This window comes from Dama dama, chromosome 19 (assembly GCF_033118175.1).
Source record: "Dama dama isolate Ldn47 chromosome 19, ASM3311817v1, whole genome shotgun sequence".
In the NCBI taxonomy this organism is placed as follows: Eukaryota; Metazoa; Chordata; class Mammalia; order Artiodactyla; family Cervidae; genus Dama; species Dama dama.
Genome location: NC_083699.1, coordinates 75785585 through 75810365, shown reverse-complemented (window position 1 = coordinate 75810365; position 24781 = coordinate 75785585). Strand labels below are relative to the sequence as shown.

Here is a 24781-nt window from a genome sequence, read left to right as displayed (position 1 = left end):
AAGTGAGTATCAGAGAGTTACGGTTTGTGTTCCCTATTTCATGCATAATTATTATCACCTCCCTCAATTTCTCAGTATTTCCTGTCTAAAGTGATGAGGGTGGGGACTTAGCCATTCACCCAATCAATACTAATCCAGATGTGGCTGCAGAGACCAACCCCCGCGACCCCACTGATCTAAAGTCTCTGGCCACATGGCTTTCCCCCTAATGGTCAAGTAACCAGAGGAGCAGATCTCCTTAGAGCTCACCCATGTTCTCAGAAAGAGACTGAAACCTGAATGAAAGCGAAAACGGTTCACAAGGAACAGAGGCAAATGTTTTTGAGGGACACTTCCTTTCAAGATCTGCAGGTGACTTGGGGCCGACAGACCTGAGACCACATAGCCCAGAGAGGCTGGGCAGGAAGTCGAGTCAGCAGAGCAGGAAGATGGGCACCTCTGGAGAGGGACAGAGGCCCTGGGTGTCCCCCAGCACCTGTCTTCCCAGGCAGGCAGGGCTGGAGACAAGGTATAGTTGGAGGCAGTGAAGAAGTCAGTTCTAGAGACATTCAGCCTCCTTTGTTGCCAGCATCCCTCTGTGAGCGTTCAGTTGAACATCTCACAGAATAAAACGTGTCTGAGTGTGAGTCACATAGCTGGCTGGTTCATGCATAGGGTCTCCCAAGGACACAGGAGGGACACGGTGTTGTCATTCCTTAGAGCCAGTGGTCGGCGGGCAGGATGAGCAGGATACGTGGACACAGGGCAGTCTCACCCACCCCTGCCTGGACACCTGGGCTCAGGTGTGCATTCTGATGCACCAGCTCGCTCTGCCCCTCCAGCCTCTAAACCCACACTGAGTCAGGGCCCCCACTGTGGGTCCACGGGCCACACCACCCAGCTGACCTGTTTGCTTTGTGGTTTGGAAAAAAAAAAATCAGGAAATTTCCCATAAAAACATGAATTTCCGTTTTCTCTTGAAAAGGTCAAAAGATCTGGCAATGTGGCCACGTGCCAGCAGGCTGGGCTAGATCACAGCTGGCCGGCAGCCTGGGGTTTCACTCTTCCATCGTCTGGACCTGGTGTCTGCTGAGGGTGCACCAACACTCCAGGGCCACGTGGCTCCCGTGGGCTTGTGGGACTGAGAGCCTGGGCCTCCTGAGTGGTGGGAGGCAAGTCTAAGGATGGAGCAACTGCAAGGGGCACAAGCGCAATGACCACCACCATTTCCCGTGATAAGCTGACGTGGCCTGGACGGCAGCACCTGGACAGGATTCCCCACACAGGGCTGATCAATGCCCCTGCTGGACGTGGCCCGGGGCTGTTCAGATGGTCAGTGCACTCTGGCAGTTTAGGGTCTGCCGAGCAGTCGGGCCCCTCTGATGGCCAGCTCAGACACCTCAGCATTGATTTGCTTACTTGGGGCACCAGCATCCATGGACGTGCATGGCGTGTGTGGCCGTGGCTGGGTCAGTGTCTCATTTGGAAATAGTGAGGGTGGATCACCACTGACCAAGATGTAAACCTAGAACGTCCTCCCCCTCCACCACATGCGCCCGGCTCCGGGCACTGGAGATGGAACATGCGCACTCTGGCGGCATCGGTGGCAAATCGTGGCCAAGCAGAGACAAGGCTGAGCTCCTTCACTGGAGACCCAACTTGACGGCAAGAGCGCAGATGACCAAAGCACCGAGTGAGGGGACCCCGTGGCTCAGAACACCCGAGTATCCACTCGATCCTAAACCTTCACCCCCACCCCGTCCCCGCGTGCAGTGGGTAGAGCGCTGAGGTTTCCCAGAGAAAAAGGTGAGCTGGGTCCCGGGTCCCGCACCAACCCGTGTTACCTTGCCGCACACCGGGCATCCAGACGGTTCCTTCCTGTAGCGCACCAGGTTCTCGCCGCCACCGGCCTCCACGTCTTCCCTCTTCACCCGTCGGACTCCTGAAACCCCGGCCCGCGAGAGTCAGAGTCAGTGCGCCCCGGTCCCTTCCAACCTCCGCCACCCGCCAGGGGCACGCCCAACCAGCGGAGGTCAGGGCTGCCCACGGGTGGATCCAAGGAGCCCGCAGGGTCTCTTGTCCATGACGCACTAGCGCCACCTGCCGCTCGGAGACGGAGCCCGGGCGACGGGAGCAAAGGAGCCCATGCCTTACAGGCTCCTTACCGCCGGCCGCACCTGAAACTTGCAAATCCAAAGGTAGTGAGTTTTACAACGTAGAGGAGTCAGAATGCGTTACCAGTAAGGAAGGCATTTGTGATCAACCTAAAGGCTCAAGACAAAGGTGGGATTCTTTGAGGCAGCTGCAAGTAAGCGGGCATATTTATTAAAAAGATAGTAATATTCATACTTTACATTAAAACAGCCCAATCAGGATCAAGGTAAACAGTTAAGACAACAATAAAAATTTTAAGGCATAAGTGTTCATGTGTGCGTGCTCAGTCACTTCAATGTCTGACTCTTCAACCCCATGGACTGCAGCCTGCCAGGATCCTCTGTCCATGGGATTCTCCAGGTAAAAATACCGGAGTGGGTTGCCAAGCTGTCCTCCAGGGAATCTTCCCCACCCAGGGATCAAACCCTGGTCTCTTACACCTCCTGCATTTGGCAGGCAGGCTCTTTATCACTAGCACTACCTGGGAAGCCCAAGTGTTCATAATTGGGATCAAAACAGACTGAGAAGTTCTCAGGAAAGAAGGAATTTTTGGATACAAACAAGAAAGAAGTTCTTTCTCGAGGTCTCTTACTAACCACTGACCTGTCTTTCTGGGGCATTCTCACATAAACCATGTGAACACAGAACCAGGCTCAAACGTGGCTGGCAAGGTGACCTGGAGACAAATAGTTCCCAGCAGGTAAAGCAGGCAGGTGTGAGGCAGGTGCGGTTTATGCTTCTATATAGAGGGGAAGGCCATGAACAGCCACACAGTATTCGCATGATCATTCCCAAGGAAAATGATCTGAGCTGTGTCAGCTGTCAAACGTTGAGATAAAAGTTGTAAAATGCAACCCACACATCTGTCAATCAGGAAACACCTGACTTCTCCAGGTAATGGCAGCTCTTAGGGGCCCACCTGGGGCTTGATAATCAGGGTCCAGTTCAACCAGGCCAGCGGGTCGGCGCAGTGGTCATCCCCACTGCAGATGGTGAGGAGACAAGCCCAGGAGCATACCCAAGGCCACCCAATCACTAAGTGGACACCAGGCCCTCAGAGCAGCCCCAGATCACAGAGGGAGTGGTGGAGCCTATGAACCTGGTGAGGAAGGGCCAGGTAAAAAGGCAGGATGCAAAGGTGAGGCAGGACGTGACCAGGCATGTATTAAAAGCCACGATGACACATGTACATACACAGCTGTGTGCAGTGGTCAGACTTCACGTACAACTTTGTTATCTGACTTTTTCCCCCAACAGGCATATACTCCATTCGTAATTCTTTGTAAAGTGATTTTTTGATATTTTTTTTTAATAAGAAGGTGCTCTGCTCAGTGAGTGCTGCTTACAGAGGCTGGTTGGCAAGAGAGCAGTGACCTGTAGAATAAAAATTAGGATTGTGCTGTGCTGTGCTTAGTCATTCAGTCATGTCCGCCTCTCTGTGACCCATGGACTGCAGCCCACCAGGCTCCTCTGTCCACGGGGATTCTCCAGGCAAGAATACTGGAGTGGCTTGCCATGCCCTCCTCCAGGGGATCTTCCCAAAACAGGGATCAAACTTGGGTCTCCTGCAACGCAGGTGGATTCTTTACATCTGAGCCACTAAAGCTGAAATGCCACTTAAAAAGAGGGTCTGTCAGAGCAGGTTCTTAGAGAAAGCCTCAGATGAGGTGGGTGCTCAGGACACACCTATGGCCCAGGGGCCCAGGTCTCCTCCTTCTGTTTGGTGCCCTGGCCTTCCCGTCGGGTCTGCCCTGTGGGGTCCGCCGCACACACACCTCACTTCCTGTCTTACCTCCTTCCCTCAACTGCCCTGCCACGTCCCACCCCATTACTGACCCCACTTAAGTCCACCTTTGTCTTGTGCTGGCCTCTCGTGAACCCACCACATGAAGGGCAGCCCCAGGCCCATCGGACTTGGCGAGGGTCATCAGGGCCCCTCGACAAACAGAGGGAGATGAGGGGGAGTCACTCGTGGCCCCCACAGCATCCTCCTGCAACGCTGTTCCACCCACATGGCTGAAAGCACACGCCGTGTGACATTTCATATCCTGTCTTTTCCCTACTTGTATCAGAAGCATTTCCTCAATATTAAACTCCTTGGAAAAACTGTTTTGGGTGACTGAGAACATTCAGTCCCACAAAGAGTCCAGTTTCCCTAACATCCTCCCCGCGCCCCATGGAGTGTTCAGGATGGCTCCAGTTCCCACCGATGCATGACGCGACAGTTCCCAGCAGGACCTCAGGCTGTGCCAGTGCCCGTCAGGCAGCGCCTTACAGCGGGCAGCCACGGAGGCGGGGCGGCGTCACCCCATCCCCACAGGTGCGCTCACCTTCCAGGTGCCGCCTCTGGTGGTCGAGCATGACGTCCTTGCGGTAGAACATCTTGTTGCAGACTTCACAGGCGAACTTCTTGTCCCCGTGCTTCTTCTTGTGCTTGGAGAGGTTGCTGTTGGTGGAGAAGAACCGGAAGCACATCTCACACTGGAACGTCTTGTCATCTGTCGAGGAGGTAGGGAAAGGAAGCAGCTTTTGGGTACGTTCCCCTGGGGCCGGCAATGAGGCCCAGGGAAAGCACAGAGCCAGGAAAAGGCACTGCCGCCACCACCTGAACTGAGAGGACACCCTGCCCGGCCAGGCCTGAGCCCTGTGCCGAGCAGACAGAGCTACACTCAGCCCATCCCCTCGCCCCCAGGACCCACATCTGCGGATTCCTAGCGAGGCAAGAGGCCTGGGCCCTCACCCCCTAACCTGACTGCAGCCCCCGTCCCCGCTTTCCCCCCACCCCACCTCAGACAAGCTGCCTCCCACCCCGCCCCAGGCTTAGCCCCCCAATGCTCCCCCAGAGCCCACCCAAAACCCGCCCCTTCTCTCCCACCTGGCCCTCCACGGGGTCTCAGCCAGCACTCTCCTCTCAGACTGGTCCCCTGCTCCCACCTCTCATGTCACCCCCTAACCCCCATACCCACCCTGCTCCTGCCAGGGTCTGTCACCTAAACCAGCCCCAGAAGGGAGTCCCTGCTCCCCACTGGCCCTCCTGCAGCCCAGGAGCCCTGCCTTGTGTCACCTATGTGTGGGGGCATGACAGTGTGCTTCCCGCTCTGGAGCAAGGGCCAGAGGATGCCCTGCATCGCGCTCATTTCTGGGCCCTTGGTTACAGCCCAGTGACCACTTCCCGTGGTCAGCCAGTGCGTGCTGAGTGCACCAATCCCCGAGTTAAAGTTTCAATTTCTACACTGATTCTGACTGGGTTTCTCATTCTGCTTCACAATGGACCCCCATCCCAGAATCTCAGCCTGTGCGCTGCCGACACTTGGGCGGGATCATAGTGGAGGGGGGTGGGGGGGTGTCCCACAGTCTGCATGCTGAGCAGCATCCCTGGCCTCCCCTGCCCCAGACGCCAGCAGCACCCCCAGTTGTTACAACCCAACCAGCTCCAGACTCTACCCAGGGTCCCCGGGGGGCTCAGGCCTCAGCAGTTAACTTCTCTCCTGACCCCAATGTGCAGCCCAGGTGAGCCCCAGGGGTGTCCGCACAATGCCCTGGACCTGGGTTTGTGCCTGTGTGCACAGCACATGCGCTCAGCATGCAAAGATTTTCAGACTTATTTTAATGGCTACATAAGATTCTACTCAGTTCATGTATCACAAATTGACTTCACTATTTTTGATATTGCAGATAATTTAGTAGTTCTTGGTAACTTTTTTTTTTCCCCACCTAGATTTCCCTAGCATTGATTCTTAGGAAGAAGACCACCAGAGACAAGGGCATCTGCCATCTTGCTTAGTGAAGGGCCACACCTCACAGTGTGCTGAAGCTGACGCTCCAATACTTTGGTCACCTGATGTGAAGAGCCGACTCATTGGAAAAGACCCTGATGCTGGGAAGGATTGGGGGCAGGAGGAGAAGGGGCTGGCAGAGGATGAGATGGTTGGATGGCATCACCGACTCAGTGTACATGAGTTTGAGCAAACTCTGGGAAACAGTGAAGGACAGGAAGGCCTAGCATGCTGCAGTCCATGGGGTCGCAAAGAGTCAGACACAACTAAGTGAATGAACAACACCTTACAGCACTATTCCATTAGATTACTGGAGGCCCCACCCATCCTGGGCCTCCCAAACCACATAGATGAGTCTCCCTCCCAGGCAGGTTGGCCCCATGACCCCAGACAGATCCTGACAGCCGTGGAAAGTGCAGTGCAGCCCTTGGACTTCAGCTCCCTCTCTAACGAGTACCTCCTAGCTAATGGAGACGACCCACTTCCAACCTTTCCCAACCCACGGAGGTGGCCTCTGCCTGGTGACCGTGGAGCTGGAGCAGCTGTCAGATCAGGCTGTCAGCTCAGGCGGCTTTTCCCGCCGCAGCATCCACGTGTCACCAGTTCAGGAATCCAGACAGGCGCTCAAGGACAACCTTCTCCCACCCATAATCCTGCTGCCCTCAAGGTCTACACTGGTGTCTTGACAAAATGCAGCAACGAGAACAAACACCTTTTACGTGGTGTGTGGTCAGGCCACGCAGGACGGCGGTCCTCCAGCTCTCTGTCCATCTGCTTGCCCAGCATCTGTCTCACCTCCACTCACATGAACCGCTTGCCCTCTGCCTCAGCTAGGGACTGTCCTAATCCTTAGGTCAGAAAGACTCCACCTGCTAGTTCATTAAAGGGAAATACTTACCCTCCTGCTGGTCCTGGCTGTTAACCTCAGGGGCTGGGAGGGGTGTGCCCCAGCTGCTGGATTCCCTGGTAACTGACAAGCCAACCTGAAGGCAATCTCCCCCTATAAATGGGGATGTGTGGTGGGGGGGGTGGGGGGTGGGTGTGTGTTTCTGACATGTAAGGTAATATTTCTGTCTCCGGACTCTTTCTTTGGTCTCAAGGACAGGCAACTCCAAGGCTTGCAAGCCTGGGAGTGCAGCCCGACACGCAGGCTCTGGTGAAGGGTAGGTGTGCGGATGGGATGGGGGATCTCAGGGGAGCTGGCTGCATGGGAGCCCAGGTGCCTGTCTTGCCCAATGGCCTAGACATGAACCTCAGCTCTTCTCTAGCTCCCTCAGAAAGGCTGAGAACAGATGAGGGCCATTTACAAGAGTTAGACTCATGCCTCCTCATACCCAGGACAGGCTCCGCCAAGCAAAACCTTGAGAAAAGCCCAAGAGACCATCATTTCAAGGCTCACACAATTCCCCGACTTAACAGCCTATGGAGGACACATTCTCCTAATGTGAGTACTATACAAAAGTATAATGGTGCAAATATATATTACACAAATCAGCTCAGTTCCCAATTTATCCTTTGTTTTCCATTCAAAACTTCTAATGTTTTAAATTACAGAGAAATTACACTTTAATCAACAGCTGCTCTGGTACGTCTATAGAACAAAGAACCACAAACGTCTGTTTTAACAGAATTTCCTGCTGACGTGTAGCAACTGCTGCTTTGTCTTCGTACATTCTGTTTCATTTGTGTCCAGAGAAATAAAGATTAAAAAAAGGACAACTTTTCTTCCTCGGCTTTGAGCCAGCCTCACCAAACAGGACCTGTGTCACCCTCCACTCTGACCCACCCACCCAGTGCGCTCATGCAGAACCGAGCGTGGCCACACGGGGCGCCATCGTGCCACGGGGCACCAAGGTCAGCGCAGGCCCATCTGACTGTTGCTCAGTCGCTAAGATGTGTCCCACTCTTTGCGACCCTATGAACTGCAGCACACCAGGCTTCCCTCTACTTCGCTGTCTCCCAGATTTGCTCAAACTCATGTCCATTGACTCAGTAATGCCATATCCAATCATCTCATCCTCTGTTGTTCCCTTCTCCTCCCGCCTTCGATCTTTCCCAGCATAAGGGTCTCTCCCAATGAGTCAGTTCTTTGCATCAGGTGGCCAAAGTATTGGAGCTTCAGATTCAGCATCAGTTCTTCCAATGAATATTCAGGACTCATTTCCTTTAGGAATGACTGATTGGATCTCCTTGCTGTCCAAGAAACTCTCAAAAGTCTTCTCCAACACCACAGTTTGAAAGCATCCATTCTTTGGTGCTCAGCCTTCTCTATACTCCAACTCTGACATCCATACATGACTACTGAAAAAACCATAGCTTTGACAAGATGGACCTTTGTAAGAAAAGTAACCTCTCTGCTTTTTAAGACACTGTCTAGGTTTGTCACAGCTATTCTTCCAAGGAGCAAGTGTCTTTTAATTTCATGGCTGCAGTCACCATCCGCATAGATTCTGGAGCCCAAGAAAATGAAATCTGACAGTTTCCACGTTTTCCCCAACTATTTGTCATGTGACAGGACTGAATGCCAAGATCTTAGTTTTCTGAATGTTGAGTTTTAAGCCAGCTTTTTTCAGTCTCCTCTTTCACCTACATCAAGAGGCTCTTTAATTTCTCTTCACTTTCTGCCATTAGACTGGTAACATCTTCATATCTGAGGTTATTGATATTTCTCCCGGCAATCTTGATTCCAGCTTGTGTTTCATCCAGCTTGGCATTTCTCATGATGTACTCTGCATATAAGTTAAATATGCAGGGTGACAGTATACAGCCTTGATGTATACCTTTCCCAATTTAGAACCAGTCCATGGTTCCATGTCTGGTTCTAACTGTTGTTTCTTGTCCTGCATACAGGTTTCACAAGAGACAGGTAAGATGGTCTGGTATTCCCATCTCACTAAGAATATTCTTCAGTTTGTTGTGATCCACACAGTCAAAGGCTTTATCTTAGTCAATGAAGCAGATTTTTTTTTTAATTACCTTGCTTTTTCTATGATCCAGCATATGTTGGCAATTTGATCTCTGGTTCCTCTGCCTTTTCTAAATCTAGCTGATACATCTGAAAGTTCTCGGTTCACACACTGTTCAAGACTTGCTTGAAGAATTTTGAGCATAATCTTGCTGGCATGTGAAATGAGTGCAATTGTGCGGTAGTTTGAACATTCTTTGGCATTGCCCTTCTTTGGGACTGGAATGAAAACTGACCTTTTCCAGTACTGTGGCCACTAATGAGTTTTCCAAATTTGCTGGCTTATTGAGTGCAGCACTTTCTCAGTATCATCTTTTAGGATTTGAAACAGCTTAGCTGGAATTTTATCACCTCTACTAGCTTTGTTCATAGTGATGCTTCCTAAGGCCCACTTGACTTCACATTCCAGGATGTCTGGATGTAGGTGAGTGATCATACCATCATGGTTATCTGGGTCATTAAGACCTTTTTTGTATAGTTCTTCTGTGTATTTTTGCCACTTCTTCTTAATATCTTCTGCTCCTGTTAGGTCCTGGCTGTTTTTGTCCTTTATCGTGCCCATCTTTGCATGAAATGTTCCCTTGATCTCTCCAATTTTCTTAAAGAGATCTCTAGTCTTTACCATTCTATTGTTTTTCTCTATTTCTTTGCATTGTTCATATAGTCAGCAAAAATAAGACCTGGAGTTGACTGTGGCTCAGATCAACAGCTCCTTACTGCAAAATTCAGGCTCAAATTGAAGAAAGTGGGTAAAACCACTAGGCTATTCAGGTACAACCTAAATCAAATCCCTTATGATTATACAGTGGAGGTGATGAATAGACTGAAGGGACTAGATCTGGTGGATAGAGTGACAGACAGAACTATAGACAGATAGATAGTGATAGGTAGATAGAACGATCGACAGTTTGTAACACTGTTCAAGAGGTGGTGACCAAAACCATCCTCAAGAAAAAGAAATGCAAGAAGGCAAAGTGGTTGTCTGAGAAGTCCTTACAAATATCTGAGAAAGGAAGAACAGTGAAAGACAAAGGAGAAAGGGAACGATATTCCTAAGTGAATGCAGAGTTCCAGAGAATAGCAAGGAGGGATAAGAAAGCCATCCTAAGTGAACAATCTGACTGATACAGCATCAAAAATTGGTGGGTCTCCCCAGGTTTGGGGCACACTGGACTGCAGACTGCAGGTGGCAGGGCACACTATATGGATCCACCTGCAAGCTTCCGAGTCCACTTCACCCCATGACCAACACTGCAGAGCATCCTGAGGTCAAGTGAGACAAGCCTCGCCTGCCACTTCAGAAAAGCCCCACGGTGGGTGGAGGAAACAGCCTTGGTTTCCAACAGAAGCCTGCAGAGTGGAACAAGCACACGAATCAAACAAAGGGACAGAGCAGAGCCTGCAGGAGCAGGCGCCGGCAGGGAGGGCAGCGATGGTGGATATGATGGGTAAGGATGCCCCAAGATGAGGACTGGCCAGCACCTTTAACAAGAACCAGCACAGAGACACAGAGTGAACAGGGACCCACATGGAGGGTCAACGGGAGGGGGATTCGGAATTAAGTGCTAACTTGGGAAGTGTCTAAGCCGGCTGCCACCAGTACCCCCTCCCACCCCCCTGCCTAGGTGCCATGATTCCTAGAAGAGGAGCCGAAAAGACAACGGTGACCCTCCCCGGTGCCCGTCCTCCCAGGCTGGGGATGGGGGCAGTGAGCCTTCACCCACAGACAGAGGCCACCCCAACCAGCTGAGCTCTGCACAGCCATCCCCTGGCCATCCTCAGGGATTTATGTACATCATGTGCGCTCACCAGCTGTGAGCTGGCCAGCTACTGAGCTCTGGATGCTTGGCTAGGCCCAGAAACCCATCCTGGCCACAGGCTGGTCTGAGCACATGCTTCAGCCACACACAAGCAGACGAAGGTCCAGAGCATGAGTGGAGACCAGGGACAGAGGCAGGCTCAGAGCAAAACCAGTCAGTGAGAGGAAGCAGCCAGGCCTTTGCTGGACACAAGTGGGTCCACGGATGGAGGAGCGTGGATGGTTGAGTAAGGTCCTACCAATAAGGAGGCAGAAGCCCACTCCTCCAGCCGTGACCCCACCTCTGCATGTACTTCTTCCTCGATCCCTGAACAAACCCTCCACGGCCGCTCAACATTCTTGGTGAGGATGAAACCTCCCCAATCTCAAATGCAGCCATGTGCATGCTCAGTTGCTCAACTGTGTCCATCTCTTTGTGGCCACATGGACTGTAGCCCATCAGGCTCCCCTGTCCATAGGATTCTCCAGGCAAGAATACTGGAGTGGGTTGCCAGGCCCTCCTCCAGGGGATCTTCCAGACCCATGGATGGAACCTGCATCTCCTGCGTTGACAGGAGGATTATTTACCACTAGCGCCACCAGGGAAGCCGCAAATGCAACCATATGTGGCTGCTTTTGATGAATAGTAGGAAATAAAATAAATTATCTTTTACATGGGAGCTCTCCATCTGCATGTCTTAGCGTAACAGCTGCTTGAAAGCAAACCACATGGAGCAGAATCTTAGAGGTGAGCTGCTGCTGCTAAGTCGCGTCAGTCGTGTCTGACTCTGTGCGACCCCATAAGCCCACCAGGCTCCCCCATCCCTGGGATTCTCCAGGCAAGAGTACTGGAGTGGGGTGCCACTGCCTTCTCCTTAAAGGTGAGGTTACCAGTTAAATTCACCTTCACCCCCTGCTGGAGCACCTGGGTCCCACCCCGCCAGGGACCTGAGCCTCAGCGCCGGGCAGGGCTGCTCACCTGTGCGGCAGTTGTGAAACTCCAGCGCGCTCTGGATGCGGAAGGTCTTCTCGCAGGTGCCACACCGGTACCTGTACTCGCTGTCGACCTGGTAGGAGGACGGGGGGGCGGGCAGCAGTGGGGCAGCGGGGACACCCTCTCAAGGGAGCTGCTCCAGCAATGTCGTGCGTCTCACAGCCCCTCCCTCTGCTACCCTCCCGCCCAGCTTAGACACACGAACCGTGCCTGGCTGACCCAATGCCCTGGACAGAGAAGCATCCAGGTGACCCTGGTGCCCACACTGGCCTCCGGCTCCTCCCCGATCCCCGGCAGCATCCCTCCGGCTCCCTCTCCCCACCCCCCTCGCCTGGGACTCTCCGGCCGTCGTTGCTCTGCTTTCCTCCATCACCCACCTCGTTCCTACTGTGCTTGTACGAGACGTGCTGCTTCAGGCTCTCCTTGCGGCTGAACAGCTTGGCACACTCCTCACACTTAAACAGCTTGTCACCTAAGGGCCAGCCAGTGACAAGCCCGTCACTCCTCCGGGCGCGCCGAGGCCCGGCCCCCCGGGGCGGAGCGGGTGGCGGCGGGCACTCACCGTGGGAGCGCACGTGCCGGCTCAGGTTGCTGCTGTTCTGGAAGACCTTGCTGCAGATGCTACACTGGTACACGCGCCTGTGCTCACCCAGCTGACGTGCCACCTTCCGCCGGATGCCGTGCCGGCTCGAGAGGATCAGGCTCCTCTTGAGGGTGATGGTGCCGCTCTGGTGATGCGGGAACCTGCGGGAGAGACGCACGGGCTGGTGAGGCAGGCGGGAGGCAGGGTCGCTGGGGAGAAAAGTTCAAGGTTACAGTCATCTGGGAAAGAGCGCCGGTCGAATCTTCCTAGCTCCACGCCGCAGGGGGGTGTTGGGCTCAGGTGTCCCCCAGCTTTGGGGCTTCTGGATAAGGGAGACACCCTGAACGTTCCACACCAGCCACTCATCTCCCTCGGCATTAACTCTGGTCACCAGAAGCCTGGAGCTCAGTGAGTGCGTTGGCCAGAGTGACCCCATCTCTTCTGCTTTCTTCACTTGCCTCTTCCCTGTTTCATATCCTCCCTGAACCTGATTTTTTCAAACTTCTTCTCCTTATTAAATGTGTTTCTAGCAGTAAGTTATCGAAATCCTCTGGACAATAAGACAGAGCATGAATAAGTAGGTCATACTCACCATTTCTGATACTCTCTGCTCTGTTTTTACATAGCTTCCTGGACTGTCTAGGACCAGGCATGCTTTGACACTGAAGGACGCACTTCAAAAAGGACCTGAAACACTGTCACGGGCTTATTCAACTTCAGGGCAAAAAATTACTAAGAATAATAACTAAAATATAAACATTTTCCTCATTCATAAAAAGAAGAGAAATGCAGAATATTAAATTTATAGAAGTTCAGATACAAACTGTTCCATTGTGGCAGCCTTGTTAGACACAACACAAGTATCAACTAGTGGACGACTGGATGAACCAAGTGTGGTCCTCCTGCATGATGGAGTAATATTCCGACTTAAACCAGACGGACACTCCAATACCTGCTACAATATGGATGGACCTTGAGGGCATTATGCTAAGTGAAGTAAACCAGTTACTAAAGGACAACTATGTGTGATCCATTTATACGAGGTCCTGAGAGACATGAGTACCTCCTGTAAGGTCTTTGCAGAGACAGAAAGCAAAATAGTGGGTGCCAGGGGCTGGAGAGGGAGACATGGGGAGTTAGTATTTCATAAGGATGGAATTTCATCTTGGGGAAGATGAAAAAATTCTGGAGGTGGATGGAAGGTTGCACAAAGAAGTTGAATGTATTTGAAACCACTGAACCATACACTTAAAAATGGCTAAGATGATAAATTCTATACTATATGTATTTTACTACAATAGAAAGACTTTTTCATCTATTTTCAAAGAGGCTGCACTAGTTACTCCCTGAGCTCCAGGACCTTCCTGCTGCTCCCCACACACGGGCATTTCCCATAAGAAGTAAACCATCCCCTCTCGTCAGGCTTTCCCTCTGAAATGGATTAGCTGCCACACGCCTTTGCCCGTGAAGCCAGGCCGAGTGCCATGCTGGGACTTACTTTGGCACTGAGCTGGTGTCGCTGGGGGTGGCGGCCAGCTTTCCCAGAACCAGCTCCATGATCCGCTCGTCTGGCGTCGCAGTCACGGGCTCGACCTCAGTCATGATCTCTGTCACTTGCTCTGCAAGAAGGGGATGAGACAAACTGTGTCACAGCTGGGGCCGTGGACAGAACACAGTTGAACCCAGACGACAGGCCCAAGGGGCCGCAGCCAGGCCAATGCCCTAGACACGGGTCACAAGATTGACAGAGGAAAAAAACCAGCAGTACTTTAGAATCCACACATTTGCCTGCAGATTGAAAAAAGCAAAATGTTATTTTTAACTCAAAACTGGAGTTGGAATCAGTGATTCTTTTTAAAGCCACAGGAATCATGACTCTACTTCAATCCCTTTTCGTACCACCTAAAACGAAACACTTTGATATATAGTACGGTCTTATAACTTATTAAATTCATCCTGACAGAGATTTAGGAATATTAATTTCTGTAATTACACAGGTCATCGTGAGTATGTTCAAAAGCAAATAATCATTTTCTGTAAGAGTTAAATATCAAATGACCACAGTAATAGAGACCCAGGACTGACAAATGAAATATGGTAAGATTACACAAAAAGCTTTATCTACTTCACCTACTATGTGTCTTCCTAATGCAACTAATAATTAGTGAAATAATCACTTAATAAGCTTTTCACTTCTGTCTTTTTTTCTTGTTTATAGAGAAGTATGGAGACTGTCCAGGGGAAGCTTAAACCACCTTTCCTGAGAATATTATCTGAGGGCTGCTCCTCTGAATTCTCTTTAATTCTGACAGAGAACAAGAATTTCTTGTCACTCACAAAGAAATCCTGGGCTACAGCAGACAGCAAGAAGAAAAACTGCCCAGTGGGTGGTCAGTGAGAAAGGCAGTGAGGGGACTCACGAGTGTCTGAGCATCAAGTCTGGTCCTTACATGCCAGACCTGCCAGGAATCTGGTGGCACTTCTGGTGAGGCCATGAGGGCTGAGGGGACATGGCCTTGTGGGGACCCCTCACCCGAGAGACCAAGTTCCCTCCAAACTCAACTGAGGCTACTAGAGTCAGAGTAACACCTTTAGCCATGGCCCAGAGCGCAGCCACATGCCTGTAGGGAGCAGATGCTGGAGCACCCACATGATGGACCGACACGGTTCAGCACCGAAGGAGAGTGGGAAGCCCAATGTGGGCGAGTCTTCTCCACACGTGGCCTGGAAGATGCTGAGCACAGAGCTCCCAGGATGGGTGGCTGAGGAGATGGAAATGTTCTGTCCAGACCGCCTACACTGGGGAACCCACCTATCAAAGTTCACAGCCCACGCACTCTACCAACTGCACTGGGAGTAAGCTGTACTCGAAACAGCTGGTTCACAGCAAGAGAAGGGCTTAGGCAGCACCTCCATGTCGACTCCGGACCAAGTTTTCCTGCCTGCCAAGGAGGCAATATGGCCTCAGGCCCCTCTAGCTATCAGCACTCCTCCCCCAGGACCACGCCCCAAGCTGACTCCTCCCCAGGACCACGCCCCCAAGATGGCTCCTCCCAGGACCACGCCCCCCAAGATGGCCCCTCCCCCAGTACCACCCTCACCTGCTGGCTCCTTGCCTTCAACAATGACTAGAGGCTGCTCTGGTTTGGATGCTTTGGGTTTTCTTCCCCTTCGAGGCTTTTTCTTCTGCTCTTTGGTGGCACTGACAGTCTTGGGAACCTCAGCAGGTTCCCCCCGGGGCACATCTGCTTCCTTCTCCGGGGCCGACTCCTGCTGGCCAGCTGGGGCGACGCTCTTGGATTGTTCCAAGTGGCCCAACAGGTGCTCTGCAGAAGATGCTTATGATGAGTCCACCAGGCTGAAAACACTTAGGCCACAAAAACAAAGACAGCCGCCACTACCCTCCTCCTCAGCTGAACTACTCTGCTGAGCTGGCGGAAAGAAAACAAGATCCCTCAGTGCCAGACACGCAGAGGACTTCAAGCCAAAGCACAGATCCCTGGGAGGAGGCCTGCAGGACACAGGCCAGGAGCGGAGCCAGGGGAGTCCTGACATCCTCGCCGATGGAAGTGATAATGCGCGTCTGGGTGAACGCATCCAGGGACTCCCTGGCGTCTGGCCCAGCAGGTGCCTGCCCCTTACCATTCAGCAGCTGCAGCTCCAAGAAGGTGGCTGAACACACCTTGCACACCCACTGGCTGGGCTCTGCATCCACTGGGGTGCTGTTCTCTGGGGTGCCTGCAGCTTCAAAAGATAAGGTGGGGGGAGAAGGTCCAGAAGTTCCTCTCTGTGCTGCCCAGCCCAGTGGAGGGCACACCTGCCCCATAGGAGGTGACAACTGCCTTCTCTTGGGAGCAAATCCAACCCTCCAAACACTGTTCTCAGAGTTTTACCCACAGGGACTCGTTCATGCCCGTGAGCACCCCCATTTCACAGATGAGGAAACTGGGCACAGATAATTGGAACCAGTCTGACGCAGGGGTGTCACCAGTCAAGGAAATGTGTCCTCCTCACAGAAGCCAGTCCAGTGGGACCAGACGCACACCCCTCCACACACACTGACTTCAAGGGGGAAAAAAAAAAAAAAGGGCATCCTACAGCCCACAGAAAATTCCCTACTCTCACTGGCTCACGTGACAAGAAGGAGCGAACCCACGACAGTTAGGCCCCATGCCCTGAGTCCAGTTTCACCATGGCGCCTGCCCAAGCACTGTCAACAAAACTTTTGCAATGACAGAAACGTTCTGTAACTGCCTTCCAGGTGGCAGCCACATGTGCCCAGGGCCCCTGAGGAACTGGACTTCGGCTTTTACTGCATTTGAATTTAGGTTTAAATAGCTGCCCCGGGGCAGGTGCTTGCACTGGGGGGCAGTGCCTCTAGCCCTTCTGGTACCCCCACTGGAGTCTGGGGCGGAGGAAGATGACCAGGGTCCATGGAACACAGAGGGAGATCCTGGCTGGGTAGACTCTTTAAAAAAAAGTACTGATGTTCTTGTGAGTCCTCAGAGTTAGGGATGTCATAGAGAAGAACCTTTGTTTTCTATTAGAGGTGGCAATAATGGTCACCTGCAAAGCAGGAGACGTGAAGAGACACAAGTCCGATCCCTGAGTTGGGAAGATACCCTGGAGTAGGAAATGGGAACCCACTCGAGTATTCTTGCCTGGAAAATCCCATGGAGAGAGGAGCCTGGGGGCTGCAGTCCACTGGGTTGCACAGAGTCAGACATGACTAAAGCGACTTAGCACATAAGCACCCACAAGTTACTCACTAAAGGGATGTTGCCTATAAGCTTAAATTACACACCATGACCCATCCCTGGGAACCCTGCCTCTCAGGTAATGAACATTAAGCTGAAATACCTTTGTTTAGCTCACAGGAAACATCCTGACGAGGCTCACCTGTGAATGGCTGCAGGAAGGAAGAAAACACATCCCCTCTGGAGGCTGACTGGAACCAGGAAATGCTTGCCTTCATTCCCTCCCCTTTTAGTACAAAAGAGGCCTGAATTCTGACTCAGAGAAGATGGTTCTTTGGGACACTGGCCCACTATCTTCTCGATCTACTGGCTTTCCAAATAAAGTGGCTGTTCCTGCCCCAACAACTGTCTCTCAATTGACTGGCTGCTCATACAGTGAGCAGTATGAGCTTGGATTCTGTAACAGGGACGTTCCAAGTGAATGTATGTTCATGGTATCCTGGCCCAGGAGACTGATTTCTCTAAACCCCACCTGGCAGCCTGTCAGGGCTGGGCAGGGGCCACCAGCTCTCACCACCACCTCCACTCCTGTCTCTGTGCAGCTTGTGTTGACACTCAGGACCCATCACAACACCCATCAAAACACACTGAGGCCACCCACAAAGCAAGAGCCTCTGGGACTGTGACTGCACATGCCTTCAGTTACCAGGAAAAAGCACACCTCTTTCTGTCTCAAAAACCAGCAATAAGCCTGCAAAAGATGGAAGGAAAAATGGAGACCACTGCTACAACTATTTGCGAGCATTTTCTGAGTCTTCGTCAGATAACAAGAGATTAGAAATGTAAGTGGATGTGTAATTTTCAGTTATACCAAAACTAGAAGAGAAGGAGCAGAGAGCGGGCAGCACGGAAGCAGGGTATGGTCTCGGGACGTGCCCTCCGGCTCAGCCTCTGCTCTTGCCCACACCTGCTCTCTGGGGAATCCGTGGAAGAGCATCAGGAAAAGATGGGGGCAACTGAAACCAAAATCCCGTATCTCACTCACCTTCCCCAACACACATGGTCTAAAGAGGGCGGAGTACTCTTGCACAGGAGAGTTTCAGAGAAGGAGGCTGAGGTGGGGTGAGCGGGCAGCGGACACGCGGGACTAAAGGCAGCTCCTTCTAACCCAAATGAGTTGCAGTCACTGCACCACGAGGTCCCCACCCAGGAGTGGAATTCACGCTGACCTGACCTGGGGCAGGAAACCTTTCTCTTCAGCCTGGTGTCCGGAAGCGGGGCTGACAGGACCAACTTGAAGAACCAGTCATGACTGCTGTCCTCTCACTGAGGGCAGTGTTCTATTTCACAAGAACTATCTTAAAAGGTAAAAATTCTAAGAAAAAAAAAAAATATTAGCCAACGATCAGGAGGCAACTCCTGATCACAATAACGCATGTCCAACGAGAGAGATGCATCTATGCAAAATGAAACGGTGCTGCAGGGGAGGGGCAGCGATGACACGGAAGGCTCCCAGCAGACAGTCACCAAAACAAGTGATGAAGATCAAGCACGCGGCGTGTCAGCATGCTAGGCAGGACCTCCGCCACGCAGAAACGCACGGCTGCTTAAACAATGGAAGAGAAATGGCATTAAGTACAAGGACAGAGGATGGATGCTGGTCACCAGGGGACGGGGTCATACGAGGGAACCTTCTGGGGTGATGAGAATATTCTATATCTTTTTTTTTAAAAAAACAAGTTTGAATGTTTATTTTTTAATTTCTTTGGCTGTGCCGGGTCTTAGTGGCATGCAAACTCAGTTGCAGCATGTGGGATATAGTTTCCTGACCAGGGATCGAACCCAGGCCCCCTGCATTGGCAACAAGGAAGCTTAACTGCTGGACCACCAGGAAAGTCCCAGACCATTCTCTATCTTGATTGCAATGGAGCTCATGCAACTGTGGACATTTGTCCAAACTCTGATACTGCCCACTAAAATCACTATTTTATTGTTTGAAAACTATATGCCCACTATGCTGGTTTTTAAAAACTGCTAGAAAATGCCAAGCAAAAATGCCAAGAGTTGTTAAGATGGTGATGTTGTATGTAATCAAGAAGTTCCTCAAATGTTAGGAAATGTATTTGTAGCTCACCTCTTTTACTAGGAAAATGACTTTGAAAATCTGACACTGACAGCTGACTCTAAACCCTACACGCCTGCTGGCTGAGACGACGAGGCTTCATTGGCCAACGGGCCCAGGTGTGTGTAAAGAAGAGAAATTAACCTTCATGGCTATTCAATGAAAACATGTGATTAGGAAAGTAAATCCAGTACCAGGGAATAAAATACATAGATTAGATTTTGAAAGAAGTGTGTCACTGCTCCTTCAGGTGGAAGGAAAAATACTTCCTTCCGTATTTAAATGTCTATTCTGGCAAACTGCAAACTGGCATAAAATCTGTGTAATTATTAATAGTGCCCAATGTTCTTAGAAGCCCAGAGATGGAGTCACGGCTACCCTGGTGTTCCTGAACGAGAGCAGTCAGGACAGGGTGGGGAGGCAGATGTTCTAGACGACACGGTTCCAGGCTGATTTCATTAAGATCTGTTCTATCAGATTCAGGCCCCAATTAAGAAGGTCTCCTACAGGTAAAAAAAAAAAAAATCCAACAGGACAACTGTCACTCTGATTGTTGTTGTTCAGTTGCTAAGTTGGGTCTGACTCTTTGCAACCCCATGGACTGCAGCACACTAGGCTTCCCTGTCCTTCACCATCTCCTGGAATTTGCTCAAATTCGTGTCCAGAGTCAGTGATACTATCTAACCATCTCATCCTCTGCCACCCTCTTCTCCTTTTGCCCTCAATCTTTTCCAGTATCAGCATTTTTTCCAATGAGGTGACTCTTCACATCAGGTGGTCAAAGTACCTGGGCTTCATCTTCAGCATCACTCCTTCCAATGAATATACAGGGCTGATTTCCTTTAGGATTGACTGATTTGATCTCCTTGCAGTCCAAGGGACTCTTGAGAGTCTTCTCCAGCAGCACAATTTTAAAGCATCAATTCTTTGGCACTCAAGTCTTCTTTATGGTTCAACTCTCACGTCCAGACTGGAAATACCATAGCTTTGACCATAAAGACGTTCATCAGCAAAGTGACGTCTCTGCTTATTAATAAGCTGTCTAGGTTTGTCATAGCTTTCCTTCCAAGGAGCAAGCACCTTTTAATTTCATGGCTACAATCATCATCCGCAGTGACTTTAGAGCCCAAAAATATAAAATCTGTAACTGCTTCTACATTTCCCCTTTCTATTTGCCAGGAAGTGATGGGACCAAATGTCAAGATCGAGGTCTTTTGAATGTTGAATTTTAAGCCAGTTTTTTCATTCTCCCCTTTCACCTGCACCAAGAGGCTCTTTAGTTCCTCTTCACTTTCTGCCATTAGAGTGGGATCATCTGCATATCTATGGTTGTTGATATTTCTCCTGACAATCTTGATTCCAGCTTGTGCATTCATCCAGCCCGGCATTTCACACGATGCATTCTGCATAGAAGTTAAATAAGCAGGGTGACAACATACAGTCTTGTCACACTTATTTCCCAATTTTGAACCAATTTGTTGTTCCATGACTGGTTCTAACTGTTGCTTCTTGACCTGCATACAAGTTTCTCAGGAGACAGGTAAGGTGGTCTGGTATTCCCATCTCTTGAGGAATTTTCCAGTTTACTGTGATCCACATAGGATCAAAGGCTTGAGCACAGTCAATGAAGCGGAAGCAGATGTTTTTTTCTGGAATTCCCTTGTTTTTTCTATGATCCAACAAATGTTGGCAATTTGATCTCTGGTTCCTCTGCCTTTTCTAAATCCAGCTTGTACATCTGGAAGTTCTTGGTTCATGTACTGCTGAAGCTTAGCTTGAAGGAATTTGAGCATTATTTGCTAGCATGTGAAATTAGTGCAATTGTGTGGTAGTTTGAACGTTCTTTGGCACCACCCTTTGGGATTGGAATGAAAACTGACCTCTTCCAGTCCTGTGGCCACTGCTGAGTTTTCCAAATTTGCTGGCGTATTGAGTTCAGCACTTTCACAGCATCATCTTTTAGGATTTGAAATACCTCAGCTGGAATTCCATCGCCCACACTAGCTTTGTTTGTAGTCATGCTTCCTAAGGCCCACTTGACTTCACACTCCAGTATGTCTGGCTCTAGGTAAGTGACCATACCATCATGGTTATATGGGTCATTAAGACCTTTTTTGTACAGTTCTTGAGTGTATTTTTGCCACCTCTTCTTAATCTCTTCTGCTTCTGTAAGGTCCTTAGTATTTATGTCCTTTATGGTTCCCATCTTTGCATGAACTGTTCCCTTGATCTCTCCAATTTTCTTAAAGAAATCTCCAGTCTTTCCCATTCTATTATTTTCCACTACTTCTTTGCACTGTTCATTTAAGAAGGCCTTCTTACCTTTCCTTGCTATTCTCCGGAACTCTGCATTCAGTTGGGTATATCTTTCCCTTTCTCCCTTGCTTTTCGCTTCTCTTTTCTCAGCTACTTGTAAAGCCTCTTCAGACAACCACTTGGCCTTCTTGCATTTCTTCTTCTTTGGGATGGTTTTGGTCACTGCCTCCTGTTCAATGTTACGAACCTCTGTCCATCGTTCTTCACTAGCACTGGCACTCCATCTACTAGATCTAATCCCTTGAAGCCATTTGTTACTTCTACTGTATAATCATGAGAGATTTTATTTAGGTTATATCTGAAAGTTCTAGTCGTTTTCTTTACTTTCTTCACTTTAAACCTGTATGGCAAAAACCACTACAATATTGTAAAGTAATTAGCCTCCAACTAATAAAAATAAATGAAAAAAAAAAGAAAATTAAAAAAAAAACCTGGATTTTGCAGTAAAGAGCTCATGATCTGAGCCACAGTCAGCTCCTGGTCTTGTTTTGCTGATTGTATAAAGCTTCTCTATCTTTGGCTCCAAAGAACATAATCAATCTGATTTCGGCATTGACCATTTGGTAATGTCCATGTTTAGAATTGTCTCGTGTTGTTGGAAAAGGGTGTTTGCTGTGACCAGTGTGTTCTCTTGGCAAAACTCTGTTAGCCTTGGCCCTGCTTGCTTCATTTTATACTCCAAGGCCAAACTTGCCTGTGCTCCAGGTATCTCATGACTTCCTACTTTGGCATTCCAATCCTCTATGATGAAAAAGATATCTTTTTTTTTGGTGTTAGTTCTAGAAGATCTTATAAGTCTTCATAGAACCATTTAGCTTCTTCAGCATTAGTGGTTGGGGCATAGACTTGGATTACTGTGATATTGAATGGTTTGCCATGGACATGAACAGAGATCAGATCATTCTGTAGTTTTTGAGATTGCACCCAAGTACTGCATTTCAGACTCTTGTTGATTATGAGGGCTAGTCCACTTCTTCTAAGGGACTGTTGCCCACAGCAGTAGATATATATAATGGTCATCTGAATTAAATTCACCCATTCCCATCCATTTTAGTTTCCTGATTCTAAAGATGTCAATGATCACTCTTGCCATCTCCTGTTTGACCACATCTAATTTACCTTTATCCATGGATCTAACATTCCAGGTTCCTATGAAATATTGTTCTTTACAGCATTGGACTTGACTTTCACCATGAGACATAGCCACAACTGTGAACTGTTTCCACTTGGCCTAGCTGCTTCATTCTCTCTGGAGCTATTAGTAATTGCCCTCCACTCTTCCCAGTACCATATTGGACACCTTCCAACCTGGGGTCTCATCTTCCAGTGCCATATCCTTTTGCCTTTTCATACTGTTCATGGCAAGAATACTGGAGTCGTTTGCCATTCCCTCCCCCACTGGACCACGTTTTTGTCAGAACTCTTCACTATAACCCATCCGTCTTGGGTGGCCCTGCACACCATGGCTCATAGCTCCAATGAGTTACACATGCTCCTTTGCACCAACAAGGCTGTGATCCATGAAGGAGAAACTCCGATATGGGGAGATAACCTCTGGGCTGGCTTTGACCTTGAGAGTCATGAGGCCTGTGCCACCCTCCAGGACACAACCGATAAGGTCAGACCCAACTGACGTGCAGTCTGGGCTGGTCACATGGAATAAGGAATCCAGGACATGAGGAAACCAGGTCAGGAAGATGCTGGTGACCCTGGAAGCAGTGCGGGAGCTGGCTTCATCCCACCCACTGCGGGTGCCTCTGGGGGGCAGGGCCAGGTACCCAGTTTTAGCAAATCCAGAGGGTGGGTCTAGGAGCAGTCTGGTGAAAAAACAAGGGTCTCTCCAAATTCCTTCTGTCCCCTTTCCTAGCAAAATAAAGAAAGGCCCATCAAGGCCAGTGTCCCTCTGCAAATATCCCTGTGAAGATGTAAACCCTCTGCTGCCATCAGGCCCCATGTGCAGCCATCTGTCTTTCCTGGGGGACCCCCCAGAAGCTCAGCACACCACCACCTGCACCCAGCCTACAGTGACTGAAGGAAGGCACTGGAAATTCACGTCTACCCAGGGGCTCTGGCTACGGGCTTTGAAGAAGTAACCAAGGCAAGGCAGGTGAGACTGGATTTGGGTGGTCCTAAACCCAGTGACTGGTGTCCTCATAGGGAGAGGACCCAGAGACCCAGGGAGAGATCCTGGAAGGGACGAGGTGATGCAGCAACCAGCCAAGGATCGCCAAGGGCCATCAGCAACACCAGAGCTGGAACAGGGGCCAGGAAGGGAACCTCCCTCCTGACCTCTGGAGGAACCAGCCCTACCCACACCTGGATCCTGGACTTCAGGCTTCCAGACTGTGAGACTGTACATTTCTCTCATTTAAGCCCTGACCTGTGGTCCTCTGACAAACCGTGTGGGCCACCTCACGGACCCCTCCCTCCTTGATACTGCTGGGCAAGCCCACTTGGAGTGGCTATGATGCAGGGGTCATGGGATAGCCCAGAGCCCCCAAAACTTGTTACCCCTCTTGCCCTACTAAGCCATCTGTAACCCACAGTGCTCAAAACGAAAGAGATCTTCTCCTTGTCAGAATCCTGTGGTTTGGGGTCAAGAGGAAAGTCAGTGTCTGCTTCTCCCCAGAGGAATTCATCTTAGAGGCAGCCACAAGCGTGTCCGCCCCAGGCAGTCCCAGGTGGGGTGTGTGAAATCCCATTCACCCAGGTCACAGCACCACGTGTAACAGCCATTCACAAGGTCAGGTGGGGAGGACATGCACCCAAAGGACCCACAATGGGGGCAGAAAAGACTGAAGTTCACCAGTCCCCTCACAAGGTCAGGTGCCCCAGTTCAGGGTGGCAAGCCCTACATCTGATTTGCTTCTCCAGTACAATGCAGGTGAAATCACAGGTGTCCACTAGGTCTTTCTCTGACCCCACACACACACATACATATGCGTGTACACATGCATGGACGTGCATACACACACACACACATATATATACACACCCCAACCTCTAGGAGAAGGCTGCTGGAGCCAGAATCCGGGTTTAAATCCTGATTCCTTCACTCTCTGCTCTGTGACTCAAGGCAGGTTTCTTAACGTCTCTGTGCTCCATTCCCTCTGCCCAAACCCTGGGACCATAACCTGACCCCAGAGGATGGGCAGGTGAGTGATGTGGGAAGCCAGAGGACCGAGCTGGGAATGGAGCTGCCGCCAGCAAGTCTGGCCTGGGGCGAGCTCTTCTAACAGCCTCTCAGGCCAGACAATCAACACACAGACCAACCAACCCATCCGCATTCCCCACCCCTGCAGGCCTGCCCAGCCAGACGCCTCTCGCTGACATCAGACTGCTGCGAGAGGCAGGGGCAGCAGGACAGTGGGCAGGCTGGGGGCAGGGGGCCACCACA

The 24781-nt window shown here is 50.5% G+C and overlaps 1 protein-coding gene across 3 annotated transcripts in view; it reads right to left on the bottom strand.

Moving 5' to 3' along the window:
• PRDM15 (PR/SET domain 15) overlaps positions 1–24781 on the bottom strand; it is a 59100-nt gene that overhangs the window by 17189 nt on the left and 17130 nt on the right. For 2 of the 3 annotated variants that reach the window (XM_061167540.1, XM_061167538.1), the window contains exons 6-13: positions 15892–15993; positions 15351–15575; positions 13748–13868; positions 12229–12410; positions 12044–12138; positions 11652–11739; positions 4464–4631; positions 1824–1921 (exon numbers count right to left, since the gene is read on the bottom strand). In XM_061167540.1, coding sequence (XP_061023523.1) covers positions 1824–1921; positions 4464–4631; positions 11652–11739; positions 12044–12138; positions 12229–12410; positions 13748–13868; positions 15351–15575; positions 15892–15993 — 1079 coding nt within the window. Of the gene's footprint in view, positions 1–1823; positions 1922–4463; positions 4632–11651; positions 11740–12043; positions 12139–12228; positions 12411–13747; positions 13869–15350; positions 15576–15891; positions 15994–17109; positions 18448–24781 lie in introns of those variants that run through there. The other variant, XM_061167539.1, reaches the window with a different exon arrangement.